The sequence below is a fragment of the Carcharhinus amblyrhynchos genome, chromosome 19, assembly GCF_965287045.1.
Source record: "Carcharhinus amblyrhynchos chromosome 19, sCarAmb.v2.hapA, whole genome shotgun sequence".
NCBI classification, from domain to species: domain Eukaryota; kingdom Metazoa; phylum Chordata; class Chondrichthyes; order Carcharhiniformes; family Carcharhinidae; genus Carcharhinus; species Carcharhinus amblyrhynchos.
The window spans coordinates 5,542,134-5,556,900 of record NC_137342.1 but is presented as its reverse complement, the minus strand read 5'-3'; the positions used below and the strand labels follow the sequence as shown (position 1 = coordinate 5,556,900).

The 14,767-nt window shown below is 51.0% G+C and overlaps 1 protein-coding gene across 1 annotated transcript in view; it reads right to left on the bottom strand.

Annotated features, from left to right (window-relative positions):
• The window catches only part of LOC145355587 (inositol 1,4,5-trisphosphate-gated calcium channel ITPR2-like), a 171,685-nt gene that overhangs the window by 81,246 nt on the left and 75,672 nt on the right, over window positions 1-14,767 (bottom strand). Inside the window, exons 6-11 of the mRNA XM_080207836.1 lie at window positions 8,773-8,871; window positions 8,603-8,686; window positions 8,348-8,494; window positions 3,932-4,027; window positions 3,034-3,078; window positions 2,518-2,669 (exon numbers count right to left, since the gene is read on the bottom strand). Coding sequence (XP_080063962.1) covers window positions 2,518-2,669; window positions 3,034-3,078; window positions 3,932-4,027; window positions 8,348-8,494; window positions 8,603-8,686; window positions 8,773-8,871 — 623 coding nt within the window. The remainder of the gene's footprint in view (window positions 1-2,517; window positions 2,670-3,033; window positions 3,079-3,931; window positions 4,028-8,347; window positions 8,495-8,602; window positions 8,687-8,772; window positions 8,872-14,767) is intronic.

Here is a 14,767-nt window from a genome sequence, read left to right as displayed (position 1 = left end):
AGAATGTAGTGTTACAGCCATAGCTAGGGTGTAGAGAAAGATCAACTGAATATATCTGCTACAATCTACATCTTTCTGCATAGATTCAAAACAGCACACTTTGAAAAGACTGACTATTTAGCTCTGGCAATCTGGGTCAGGTGACAATGGGCTTTGCTGTGTGAAAAAGCCAAAGAAAATCTTGTAACTATCCCATTATTCACATCCAGTTACGGTTCGTTTATTCATTAGCGTCACAAGCAGGCTTACATTAACACTGCAATGAAGTTACTGTGAAAAATCCCCTAGTGGCCACACTCCGGCACCTATTCAGGTCAACGCACCTACCCAGCGTGTCTTTCAGATTGTGGGAGGAAACCGGAGCATGCCCACGCAGACACGGGGAGAATGTGCAGCCTCCACACAGACGGTGACCCGAGCCGGGAATCGAACCCGGATGACCGATGCTGTGAGGCAGCAGTGCTAACTACTATAGAACATTACAGCACGGTACAGGCCCCTCGGCCCTCAATGTTGTGCCGAGCTACGTCCAATCCCAAAATCAAGCTATCCCACTCCCTACAAACGCAAAGAAAGCTCACCCCAACCCATCTGGCACCACAGAGCGCAAAAAAGGTGGGTCCAGGGATGAGGCGTTGGGGTGACAGAGAGAGATCGGAGAGGCTGGCCCTCTCCTCACTGTGGGACAAACACTTGAGGGGAGATTTGATCGAGGTGTTCAAAATTCTGGGAGATCCAGAGGTAGCGGATAAAACCATCCCCGCTGGGACACAGATTTACAGTAACTGGAAAAGGGAGCAATTGGACAGGAGGAAAACCTCACTGAAGGGTAACGTCTGGGATACGCTGAGTGTGGTGGAGGCAGATTCAATCCAGGCACTCAAGAAGGAATTGGATTGAAAAGGGAAGAGTGTGCCGGTCTCAGGGAGAAAGACAGGGGACTGGCATTAGGTGAGATTCCTCGTTCGATGAGCTGGTGTAGGCGTAATGGGTCGAATGGCCTCCCTAGTGCAACGTAAAGATTAGGTGAAGTGGTTTCGCCAAGTAAGGGGGACGGGCAAATGAGATAAACCGGTCAGGCAAATCTACCTAGAACCAGGGGACACGGTCTCGGGATACATAAGAACATCAGAAATAGGAGCAGGAGTAGGCCATCTAGCCCTTCGAGCCTGCCCCGCCATTCAATAAGATCATGGCTGACCTGTCGCTGCTCAGTTCCACTTTCCCGCCCTCTCCCCATAACCCTTAATCCCCTCTCTTATCAAAAACCCATCAACCCGCGTCTTAAAAATATTTAGCGAGGCAGCCTCCACCACTTCAACGGGCAGAGAATTCCAGAGATTCACCACCCTTTGAGTGAAGAAGTTCCTCCTCAACTCCGTTCTAAACCGCCCCCCCTTTATCTTGAGGCTGTGCCCCCTAGTCCTACTGTCCTTTCTGAGCGGGAAGAGTCTCTCCACCTCTATCCTATCCATCCCATTCATCATCTTATACGTCTCAATGAGATCTCCCCTCATTCTTCTAAACTCTAACGAGTACAAGCCTAGTTTATTCAGCCTCTCCTCATAGCTCAACCCCCTCAACTCCGGTATCAGCCTAGTAAACCTCCTCTGCACTCCCTCCAGGGCCAAAATATCCTTGCGCAGGTGCGGCGCCCAAAACTGCACACAGTACTCCAACTGCGGCCTCACCAATGCCCTATACAGCTGCAGCAAGACCTCCCTACTTTTATATTCAATCCCCCTCGCTATGAAGGCCAGCATCCCATTCGCCTTCCTGACCACCTGCTGCACCTGCAAGCTGGGTTTTTGCGACTCATGCACAAGGACCCCGAGGTCCCTCTGCACCGTCGCCTGCTGCAGTTTTTCGCCACGTAAGTAATAGTCCTTCCTACCATTCTTCCTACCAAAGTGGACCACCTCACACTTGCCAACATTAAATTCCATTTGCCATTTCCTGGCCCATTCGCCCAGCCTATCTAGATCCTTCTGCAGACTCTCCACACCCTCCGCACAATTTGCCTTTCCCCCAATCTTGGTGTCATCAGCAAATTTCGACACCATACACTCGGTTCCCTCCTCCAGATCATCTATATAAATGGTAAATAGCTGAGGCCCCAGCACCGACCCCTGGGGCACCCCACTAGTCACCAACCGCCAATCCGAATAGCACCCATTGACCCCCACTCTCTGCCTCCTATTTGACAACCAATCCTCTATCCACGCTACCCCGTTTAGATGAGGAGAAATTCTTCACTCGGAGGGAGTGGAATTCCCGACCACAGAGAGGGGTGAACACCAAACCGTGTCTAAAGGGATACGGGGAGAGCGCTGGAGTTTGGTGTTGAGATTGAGGGTCAGCCATGATCAGATTGGAACAGGCTTGAAGGGCCTACTCTAGCTCCTATTCTCCATGTTTCACGTAAAACGCAACTCATCTGCGCAATTACAGCGAGAAAAAAGACATGACACAACATTTCCAGACTAATGGACGTGTTGGCCAAAAGGCGGAGGTTACCTGGGGACCAGGGAGTCGGCCCTCTGGAGAGTGGTGGTGTCCAGTTCGAAGAGGGAAGCAATGTCGTTGCCATGGGGCACCGACACCAGGGTGTACATAATCTTCTCCACCGACTGCCACTTGTTTTTAGCGGGCAACACGTCCCCCTCGCTCTGTAACAAAAGGAAACAAGAGGCAGCGTTAGCCGCACAGCAAGATCCAAAGCGGCTGACCGTCCAAAGGGATGTGGTGCCTCGCCGAGAGAAGGTCCAACTCGACTCGGGGGATCTGTCAGCAGCCGTGTGTGTGCGCGCACGCGGGCAGACTGAGAGGGTGGAGGGGCACTATTCAGGGCACGCTGCCGCCGAAACACTGGACGCTGCAACACTCTCACTTTGGAGTCACAAAGTCAAGTTCAACTTTCACTCCATCAACACAGCAGGGTGTCGAGGGGGGGGGGAAGGGTGAGGGAGGAGGTGGGGAGTGGGGAGTGGGGACTGCCATGCACAGAGGAAGCCACACAAGAGCACTTACCACCACTCCCTTTGGTTCTAATTGATCATTGTGATAATCCGGATTAACCTGAAACCAAAGCAGCACATTTATAAAGTTACAGGACAAAATTAACACGGGGAGTGGATTATCTCAGAGATTGCGGCTCACAGAGGTTCAGGCGTCTGTGATCGAGCTTTCTCCTGAGCCTGTGACAGGGGGACAGACAGAGAGAATAGTTGGGGATGAATGTTCCTCTGGCTTTCTATGTTGGCATCAACGTGACGAATGGATACTTCCTTCCAGGAATAATTCCGCTGACAGTAGTGACACGCTGCTTAGCGCTGCTGTCTCATAGCACCGGGGACCCGGGTTCAGTTCCAGCCTCGGGTCACTGTGTGTCAAATTTGCACGTTCTCCCTGTATCTGCGTGGGTTTCCTCCGGGTGCTCCGGTTTTCCTCCCACACTCCAAAGATGTGTGGGTTCGGTGGATTTTCCATTCTTAGTATCAGGGGGACTATCTGGGTAAATGTGGGGATAGGCCCTATATGGGTGGGGATTGTTGTCAGTAAAGACTCAATGGGCTGAATGGCCTCGTTCTGCACTGTAGGGTTTCTCTGGTTATCTCTTTCTGTCTCCATACTTGCCGCCTGACCTGCTGAGTTTTTCCAGCACTTTTTGCTTTTATATCTCCAGAATCGGGATTTCGCTTCTATCAAAATGGTTTAAATTCACTTCAAGACAAGCTCAATGTAATTACTGCCATAGGAATGGAGACCATAGCAGGAGGAGGCCATTTGGCCCTTGCAGTCTGCTCCATTATGATCCATGGCTGATCATCCACCTCCCGCCCCCACCCCCTCCCGTATCCTTTGACCTCCTTTGCCCCAAGACAGCATGGGGAGGCAGGGTATTTATAGATGAACTGTACAATCTTCCTACCTCTGCAGCTAAGTAGTTGCCGGTAGCCAGGTGTTTGAACCTAAAGAGACTGTTCCAGTGTCCTGCTCCACTCCGACATGGGTCATGGTGCACAACCTGCAAGAGGAAACAGAAGAACATAAGAACTAGGAGCAGGAGTCGGCCATCTGGCCCCTCGAGCCTGAATTCTTCTGAATTCCAATGAGTACAGCCCCAGTCTACTCAGTCTCTCCTCATAAGCCAACCCTCTCCACTCCAGAATCAACCTAGTGAATCTCCTCTGCACCCCCTCCAGTGCCAGTATATCCTTTCTCAAGTAAGGAGACCAAAACTGTACACAGTACTCCAGGTGTGGTCTCACCAGCACCTTATACAGCTGCAACATAACCTCGCTGTTTTTAAACTCCATCCCTCTAGCAATGAAGGACAAAATTCCATTTGCCTTCGTAATTACCCGCTGTACTTACAAACCAACTTTTTTGCGATTCATGCACAAGGACACCCAGGTCCCTCTGCACAGCAGCAAGCTGCAATTTTTCACCATTGAAACAATAGCCCATTTTGCTGTTACTCCTGCCAAAATGGATGGCCTCACATTTACCAACATTGTACTCCATCTGCCAGACCCTTGCCCAGGCACTTAGACTGTCTATATCCCTTTGTAGGCTTTCAGCATTCCTCTGCACACTTTGCTCTGCCACCCATCTTATTTTGTGAGTTTTGACACACTACACTTGGTCCCCAACTCCAAATCATCTCTGTAAATCATAAACAATTGCGGTCCCAACACTGATCCCTGAGGCACACCACTAGTCAGTGATCGCCAACCAGAAAAACACCCATTTATCCCTACTCTTTGTTCTCTGTTAGTTACCCAATCCTCTATCCATGCTAATACATTACCCGTAATACTATGCACCTTTATCTTAAATAGCAGTCTTTGGTTGGGCACCTTTCAAATGTCTTCTGGAAAACCAGATACACCACATCCACAGGTTCCCCATTGTCTACTGCACATGAAATGTTCTCAAAGAATTCCACCAAATTAGTCATACATGACCTGCCCTTCATGAACCCATGCTACATCTTACCAATGGGCCTATAGTTACCCGCCTTTTGTCTATCTCCATTTTTAAACAGCAGCGTAACATTTGCTGTTTTGCAATCTGCAGGAACCATCCCAGAGTCCAGTAAATTTTGGTAAATTACCACCCTAACTCATTCAATAAACACCGGGATTTGTTCCCAGGGGAAATGAGACAGATCCCACATGGTCAGTGAATTCCGAGGAAGCTTCCTCTTAGACTTGTCAGCTACATTCCTGTCGGGGACCAGGGAATTTGAAATATACTGTAAACACGATCAGAGAAAATTCCAGGATGAATGGAAATGTGGAAGCTTTTTATATTCAACATCTTACAATCGATTCTCATTCCTGTTAAATTTTGAACTTGTATTTCTGCACTGTTGGAAACAATATTTGAGGCATTCACACACAGACACTGTGTGTTCCCGTGTGCGTGCGTGTGTTCCCGTGTGCGTGCGTGTGTTCCCGTGTGCGTGCGTGTGTTCCCGTGTGCGTGCGTGTTTGTGGATATGTGTCAAACTTTTAACGTCACTGGGCTAGACATTCAGAGGCCTAGACTAGAGTTCTGGGATTGAAATCCAATCTCAGTGATGGTGACCGATAACTATCGATTGTTGGAAAAACCCATCAGGTTCACCGATGTCCTTCAGGGAGGGAAATCTGCCATCCTTACCCTGGTCTGGAGTACACGTTACTCCAGAGCCACAACAATGTGGTTGACTCTCAACTGTCCCTCTGAAATGGCCTCTTCAGCTTAAGGGCTACAGGGATGGACAACCACTGCTGAGCCAGCTAACAGCACTCACAGCCCAAGAAAGAATATAATTTCACAATCCTGACACTAACCCATCTCGTAAGAACATAAGAAATAGGAGCAGGAGTCGGCCAACTAGCCCCTCGAGCCTGCCCCGCCATTCAATAAGATCATGGCTGATCTGAAGTGGATCAGTTCCACTTTCCCGCCCTCTCCCCATAACCCTTAACCTCTCCAACTCACAGACCAAAATCTCTTTGGGGAGATGTACATCTCCACCCGAACACAACTTTTCTTTCTAACATGCTAGCTGGGGATGAGGACGGGTGAACGGGGAGATCTCATTGAGACGTATAAGATGATGAATGGGATGGATAGGATAGAGGTGGAGAGACTCTTCCCGCTCAGAAAGGACAGTAGGACTAGGGGGCACAGACTCAAGATAAAGGGGGGGCGGTTTAGAACGGAGTTGAGGAGGAACTTCTTCACTCAAAGGGTGGTGAATCTCTGGAATTCTCTGCCCGTTGAAGTGGTGGAGGCTGCCTCGCTAAATATTTTTAAGACGCAGGTTGATGGGTTTTTGATAAGAGAGGGGATTAAGGGTTATGGGGAGAGGGCGGGAATGTGGAACTGAGCCACGACAGATCAGCCATGATCTTATTGAATGGCGGGGCAGGCTCGAAGGGCTAGTTGGCCTACTCCTGCTCCTATTTCTTATGTTCTTATGTGACAGGCTTTGAGCTCTGAAGTTAATTCAGTTTGGCCCTCTCTTGGGGGTCACCCACTACCCACACTATAGACTTTATCTGCACTCAATCAGGCTCCTATGACCAACCCTTCACCTCACTCCAACATGCCCCACTCTCCCCCATGACATACATACCCCCCCAAAATCTCCCCCGGACTCCCCACCTTCCCCCACTGTGCATCGGGGGTGGAGGGAGTGACTGAAATCAAGGTCTAGGTGCCAATCAGGCTGATTACTTTATCCTGAATGCTGTTATTTAAACAAACTGGGCAGCACCATAGCACAGTGGTTAGCACTGCTGCCTTCCCTACAGCACCAGGGACCCAGGTTCGATTCCAGCCTCAGAGTTTGCACATTCTCATCGTGTCTGGGTGGGTTTCCTCCGGGTGCTCCAGTTTCCTCCCACAGTCCAAAGATGTGCGGGTTAGGTCGACCGACCATGCTAAATTGACCTTGGTGTCAGGGGGACGAGCAGGATAAATTTGAGAGGTTACGGGATTAGGGCCTGGGTAGAATTGTGGTTGGTGCAAGCTCGATGGGCCAAATGGCCTCCTTCTGCTGTGTTGGGGTTCTGAGATTCCATGAAAATAATCCGTTTGTTTGGAATCAGAATCTCGATTCAGTGAACCCTTCTGAAGACTACCCAAGGTGGCCCAATATATTTAATGTGTCCAGGTTCACAGAGTGGGGGGTCACTAACCTAACCGTTAGGTCTCAGTGTTACTTTACCATAAGTTGTAAAAGTGAGAGTGCATGCCAGCTCACAAACCCTAAAGGAGAGATCAGGAAAGCAAAACCTGAGAAATTCAACACCAAAACCCCAAATCTGGTTGTAGCGCAACAGAGACTCAACTCATTCACACCCCTCACGCGCATAAACCATTAGATCACAAATTAAAAGAGAAGAGATATCAAAGGAATTTCAGTGGGCTGGCACGCTGGTTGGCACTGCTGCCTCCCAGTGCCAGGGACCCGGGTTCGATTCCCGGCTCGGGTCACTGTCTGTGTGGAGTTTGCACCTTGCCCCCGTGTCAGCGTGGGTTTCCTCCGGGTGCTCCAGTTTCCTCCCACAGTTCAAAGATATGCGGGTTAGGTGGATTGGCCGTGCTAAATTGCCCCTTATATCAGGAGGACTAGCAGGGTAAATGCTTAGGGTTACGGGGATAGGGCTTGGGTGGGATTGTAGTCAGTTCAATGCAGATCCAATGGGCTGAATGGCCTCGTTCTACACTATAGGGATTATATGATTGTAAAGGCACTGATTCCAGTTTCCTCCCACACTCCAAAGATGTGCAGATTAGGTGGATTGGCCCTGCTAAATTGTCCATTAGCATCCAAAGATATATAGGTTAGGGAGATTGGCCATGGTAAATAGATCATAGAAACCCTACAGTGCAGAAAGAGGCCCTTTGGCCCATCGAGTCTGCACCAAACACAATCCCACCCAGACCCTATCCCCATATCCCTACACATTATACCCACTAATCCCTCTAAGCTACACATCCCTGGATACTCAGGGGCAATTTCTTAGCATGATCAATCAACTGTGGACTGTGGGAGGAAACCAGAGCATCTAGAGGAAACCCAGGCAGACACGAGGAGAATGTGCCAACTCCACACAGGCAGTGACCCCGAGCCGGGAATCGAACCCAGGACCCTGGAGCTGTGAAGCAGCAGCGCTAACCCGCTGTGCTACCGGGGTAGGCGTGGGTTAAACGTGTGGGGTTATTGGGGAGGTAGGGCAGGAGGGAAGGCCCGAGTAAAGAGCCAGGTCAGCCTGGATGGGCCGAATGGCCTCCTCGTCCGCCGTCGAGATTCTCCGACACGCAACCGAGTCCCGGCTCCTACCTCGATTTCCCAGAGAGCTTTGGAGCTGGTGGCGGAGGTCGCGGACTGCCGCAGGGTGGTCCTCAGGAAGATGTACTGCTGTTTCTTGTACTCGTCACAGGTCAGGAACTTCTCCTGCTCCGCGTGGAAGAGCCTAACCACGTCACCCTGCAGATTGACGGTGGCAAAAGCAGAAAAGGGAATCCGGTTACACGGCAATCAACCCACGTCAGATCCAACTCCGCAGGAAGGTAGGGAGAGAGTAAAAGCACTTACTCCTTTCAGAACATCATCGCGATAGTCGCTATGCTTCATAAAGAGGGCAACCTTCCAGCTGGTGTTACAATTCACAGCGTTCACCTGGTGTTAGAAAGATCGGGTTAATTCGAGCAGCCGACGGTCAACAGGGAAACAGCTCACCAGCGGTTTGAGTCGCTCAGTCTCACCTCCTTGCAGCCCAGGTTGTCCAATAGCTCGAGGTTGCTCGCGTGCAACGGTTGTCCAGCGTTAACAGGATTCAGGACAACTTTATCTCCCACAACGACCTACAGCACAGGCAGAAAGAGAAGCAATTAAGATCCGCACCCCCCCTCCACCCCCGCTCCTCAAGCAAAATCGCCAACTCTTTTTTTCCTAATCCTCGGGCACTCTGCAGTCCGCCAAGCGTTGGCTGCCACTGGCCGATGGCGGGATCTTCCAGTCCCGCTGTCACCAACGGGGTTTCCTCGCTAACCTGCGGCAAGGGGGGGGTGCGTGCCGTCAGCGTCTCCCGCCGGCACGATCGGCCAGGAAGGCCTGGCGACGGAGTCACGATTTTACTCTTGATTCGCGGTAAAGAACGGTGCTGGAAAGTGGCATCCTGCCCTCACCCGGGCAAGCATGCCAAATTTCAAAGGCTCATTAAATAAGGTGAAGTACGGGAGAAGCGGGCGCTGATTGGCTGAGACATGACGTGGTCGAGCCTTTTCCGAATGAGCCAGGGGTTCGGGCAGCCTATCGCCGGCGACCTCTTTCTCCGTAGCAACGCCTCACCCAATCAAAGTCAACTCGCCAACCAATCAAGTGTCTCCCCGAGTGCAAGTCGTCGCAATCATTCTTTTGTTTGTCCTGGTGCGTGCGAGGAGCAAAGTTTCATCAACACTTGCCTTTTGTTCCCGCTCATCTCCTGACCCAATCCCCGCGTATAAACTTATACAGAAACAGGCCGTTCGGCCCATCTGCACCAACTACCGTCTCGGGCGCAGTCAGCACCTCTCTCTATTCCTTTCTCCCTCGTTTAATTATCTCGCTTCCCGTTAATGGATTTGGTTCCATTAAGGGGCTGGCACGGTAGCACAGTGGGTTAGCGCTGCTGCTTCACAGCTCCAGGGTCCCGGGTTCGATTCCCGGCTCGGATCACTGTCTGTGTGTGGAGTTTGCACATTCTCCTCGTGTCTGCGTGGGTTTCCTCCGGTTTCCTCCCACAGTCCAAAGATGTGCGGGTTAGGTTGATTGGCCGTGCTAAGAAATTGCCCCTTAGTGTCCAGGGATGTGTAGGTTAGAGGGATTAGTGGGTAAATATGTAGGGATATGGGGGTAGGGCCTGGGTGGGATTGTGTTCGGAACAGACTTGACGGACTGAATGGCCTTTTTCTGCCCTGTAGGGTTCTATGATTCTATGAATTGCGGGTTAGGGTAATTGGCCATGCTAAATTGACCCTAAGTGTCAGGGGGCTAGCAGGGTAAATATGTGGGGCTATGAGGATAGGTAGGATTGTGGTTGGTGCAAACTCAATGGGCCAAATGGCCTCCTTCTGCTCTGTAGGGATTCTATCACAGAGACACAAGCTCTCCACACCCCATCTTTTTCGAAATGCTAATAACAAAAATAAAATCAGGCTTCGGTTTACAGCCCAGGAACGCACGACGGATCTCTACCAAAAACAGCTTCAATCTCATTCCTCAAGCTAGTGATTTATTAAAACCGTTTGAACGCATGCCTTTTGGGGTTCATTGCTATCTCCTCCTAATCGCAGGTCACGTTCTCCAACAGGAGCCAGCGACAGAGCTGTCACAGAGCAGAAGGAGGCCACTCAACCCATCGAGTCCATCCCGACCACAATCCCAGCCAGACCCTATTCCCCGAACCCCATATATTTACCCTACTTGTTCCCCCTGACACTGGAGTCAACTTAGCCTGGCCAATCAACCCAGCCTGCACGTCTTTCGGTCAACAAGAACAACACAGCACGGGAAACAGGCCCTTCGACCCAACGAGCCCATGCCGCCGTTTCAACACTGAGAGTCCCAATTGTGGGTCTAGGGTGGTAGGGATATGATGGGCACAACTTGTGGGCCGAAGGGCCTGTTTGTGCTGTGGTGTTCTATGTTCTGTGGGAGGAAACCCACACAGACATGGGGAGAAAGTGCAAACTCCACTCAAAAGGTGACCCAAGGCTGGAATTGAACCCAGATCCCTGGCACTGAGAGGCAGCAGTGCTAAGCACCTTGCCACCCCCCTTTCCTTCAAACTATTTTGCAGGTTTTAACGTGGCCGCTTCTCATTCCAGGCCCAGTTTGCCCAATCTCTCTTCGTAACGCAGTTTCCCCCGCTATCGCTCAACTAAAAGAATATTATTGCCGTCAAGGGAACCACAACTGCACACAGTCCTTCCAACTGGTCTAAGACACCGCGTAACACGTGGAGAGGGCTTTCAGTAGAATGCACATCTCCGCCGCGTTGAGTTAACACACCATTATTACAAGTTTTGCAGCCGGTTGAGGTTTTTCCTTGTTCCCCTACCCCTCCAACCCCCTCCCTCAACAATCGTGGGTGATCCCATAAAAATGAAAGGATTTGGATCCGGATTGTAATATTTGCCAAAAGCCAATGAATTCTTCCTCAGGCCATTTCCTACCTGTTGCATTGAACTAACTCCACCCATTTCGAGGTATATTGTTTATAGACAGACAGAGGGGGGAAAGCAGGACCCACCTTCAGGGGCAGAGATAAGAGTGGAGATGCTTGACTCATAAAAATAGCCAATTTAACTACAACAGACCCAGGCGTGAGCTGAGGAATGGGCTCTCTGGTGTGGGACAGCTTTGAGAAGACTAAGACTTTGTTCCTGTCTCCAGTGTATCATCCTCATCAGAAATTAGGGTGGTGCGGTGGCACAGTGGTTAGCACTAGGAACAGGAATTGGACATGTGGCTAAAGGCAGAAGGGAGGGTTTCAAAATCATAGATCACTGGGGAGTCTTCGAGAGAAGACGGCACCTGTACAAGGAGGACGATACTGTCTCGGAGGGAGCTGTAGGCCAGTTGAAGGAAATATCCATTACGAGGGAGGAAGTGTGAGGGTTATTAGGTAGCATTAAAACTGATAAATCTCCAGGGCCTGATGGCAACGAGGGGCGTACACGGGGTGGGTCGTACGAGGGCTGCTCTTGGGCGTTTCGAGAGTTGCCTAGTGTTTCACGTCATTAGTGTACGCTTAAACTGGACCAGATGCTGGGCAACACGACAGCTCAGTGACTATCACTGATTGCTGTGCAGATACATGGATTTGGGCCGGTGTCTGTGGGAGTTTGCGCATTCTCCCTGTGCTTGCGTGGGTTTTCTCCGGGTGCTCCGGTTTCCTCCCACACCCCAAAGATGTGCTCTTAGACTGATTGGTGTAACAAATTGTCCCTAAATTAGTCTCCCCTCAATCTGGTTTCCAATGTGGAGAGCCATAAGCGCAGACAAGGATCACGGGTGGAAGAGGGGACTCACAGTGTTAAAATGTTGGAAGACACCCAAACTGGGAGGGCACCAATATCCTGGCTGGGAGTTTCGGGAGGGTTTAAACTAATGTGGCAGGGAGGGGTGGGGATCAAAACAGTAAGTCAGTTAGCGCAGAGGCTGGGGACGAGCCTGGGGCCAAGACAAGGCTAGCTAAGGAGGAGAGCATTCTGGGGGGAGGATGACCCAAGTGGGCCTGGAGGTCTGGAGTGCATCCACTTCAATGCGAGGAGCGTAACGGGTAAGACTGACGGACTTAGAGCCTTAATGCTTACGCGAAATTTGGATGTGGTGACTTGGCTAAGAGGAGGACAGGACCGGCAGGGGAATGTTCCGGGGGTTATAAGTGTTTTAGGTGAGACAGAGGGGGAGGGCCTGGAATGCCCTGCCAAGCAGGGTGGTGGAGGCGGACACGCTGGGATCGTTTACCCGGATAGTCACACGAGCCGACTGGGAATTGGAGGGATACAGAAGAGTGGTCCAGTCGGACCAATGAGCGGTGCAGGCTTGGAGGGCCGAAGGGCCTGTTTCCTGTTCTTTGTTCACAGTGCAATGGACCCAGCTCCGATTCCCGGCTTGGGTCACTGCCTGCGCGGAGTTGTACATTCTCTCCGTGCCTGCGTGGGTTTCCTCCGGGTGCTCCGGTTTCGTAACGTGCTGGTTAGGCGGACTGACCGCGCGAAACTCGCCCTCGGTGTACCCGAACAGGTGCCGGAGTGTGGCAACCAGGGGATTTTCCCAGTAACTTCACTGCAGTGTTAATGTCAGTGACTAATAAACAAATTAATTACACACTGTATCCGCCAATAAAGTATTCCACCACTTTCTTTGATTTATATCAATAGGAAACCCATTGAAAACCAATACCTAACTGCAGTACCAGCTTGGCCTGTAGGGGATGCTGTTAGAGGCGTTCTCAATATTAGACGTCACAGCACGTCACTTGTTAAAGGGATCATCTCCAAATAAAATGCTGAGTCGAGCATTTTAATCTGCTGCCTCATGCTGTTGGACACAGCTGTGGAACATCCTAAATCTGGGTCAGGCTCTCAAAGAACAAAAACAGCCCGGGAAACAGGCCCTTCGGCCCAACGAGCCCGCGCCGCCATCTCAACACCACCAGCCCCCCCTCTCCACCCACGACCCCTGTCTAATGTTTTATGGCCATCCAGATTGAGGGAATCTGATTTCGGGACAATTTATTCCTGCCAATCAGCCTAACCGCACATCTTTGGGGTGTGGGAGGAAACCGGAGCCCCCGGAGGAAACCCACGCAAGCACGGGGAGAATGCGCAGACACCGGCCCAAATCCACTGAGGAAGGCTAAGCACCTTCACTCTCACTGCTCGACTAGTTCCAACACCTCCCCTCTTGTCCGAATCTCGACCACCATCGCCCCCCCTACTTCCCCAACACTCCCCCCCACTTACATAAGAACATAAGAACATAAGAAATAGGAGCAGGAGTAGGCCATCTGGCCCTTCGAGCCTGCCCCGCCATTCAATAAGATCATGGCTGATCTGTCGTGGCTCAGTTCCACATTCCCGCCCTCTCCCCATAACCCTTAATCCCCTCTCTTATCAAAAACCCATCAACCTGCGTCTTAAAAATATTTAGCGAGGCAGCCTCCACCACTTCAACGGGCAGAGAATTCCAGAGATTCACCACCCTTTGAGTGAAGAAGTTCCTCCTCAACTCCGTTCTAAACCGCCTCCCCTTTATCTTGAGGCTGTGCCCCCTAGTCCTACTGTCTTTTTTGAGCGGGAAGAGTCTCTCCACCTCTATCCTATCCATCCCATTCATCATCTTATACGTCTCAATGAGATCTCCCCTCATTCTTCTAAACTCTAACGAGTACAAGCCTAGTTTATTCAGCCTCTCATAGCTCAACCCCCTCAACTCCGGCATCAGCCTAGTAAACCTCCTCTGCACTCCCTCCAAGGCCAAAATATCCTTGCGCAGGTGCGGCGCCCAAAACTGCACACAGTACTCCAGCTGTGGCCTCACCAATGCCCTATACAGCTGCAGCAAGACCTCCCTACTTTTATATTCAATCCCCCTCGCTATGAAGGCCAGCATCCCATTCGCCTTCCTGACCACATGCTGCACCTGCAGGCTGGGTTTTTGCGACTCATGCACAAGGACCCCGAGGTCCCTCTGCACCGTCGCCTGCTGCAGTTTTTCTCCACGTAAGTAATAGTCCTTCCTACCATTCTTCCTTCCAAAGTGGACCACCTCACACTTGCCAACATTAAATTCCATTTGCCATTTCCTGGCCCATTCGCCCAGCCTATCTAGATCCTTCTGCAGACTCTCCACACCCTTCGCACAATTTGCCTTTCCCCCAATCTTGGTGTCATCAGCAAATTTCGACACCCTACACTCGGTTCCCTCCTCCAGATCATCTATATAAATGGTAAATAGCTGAGGCCCCAGCACCGACCCCTGGGGCACCCCACTAGTCACCAACCGCCAATCCGAATAGCACCCATTGACCCCCACTCTCTGCCTCCTATTTGACAACCAATCCTCTATCCACGCTAACACCCTACCCCCAACTCCATGTCCTCTGACCTTCTGCAGTAACCTCTTGTGAGGTACCTTATCAAACGCCTTCTGAAAATCCAGAAAGACCACATCCACCGGCTCTCCTCTATCCACCGCCCTAGACACATC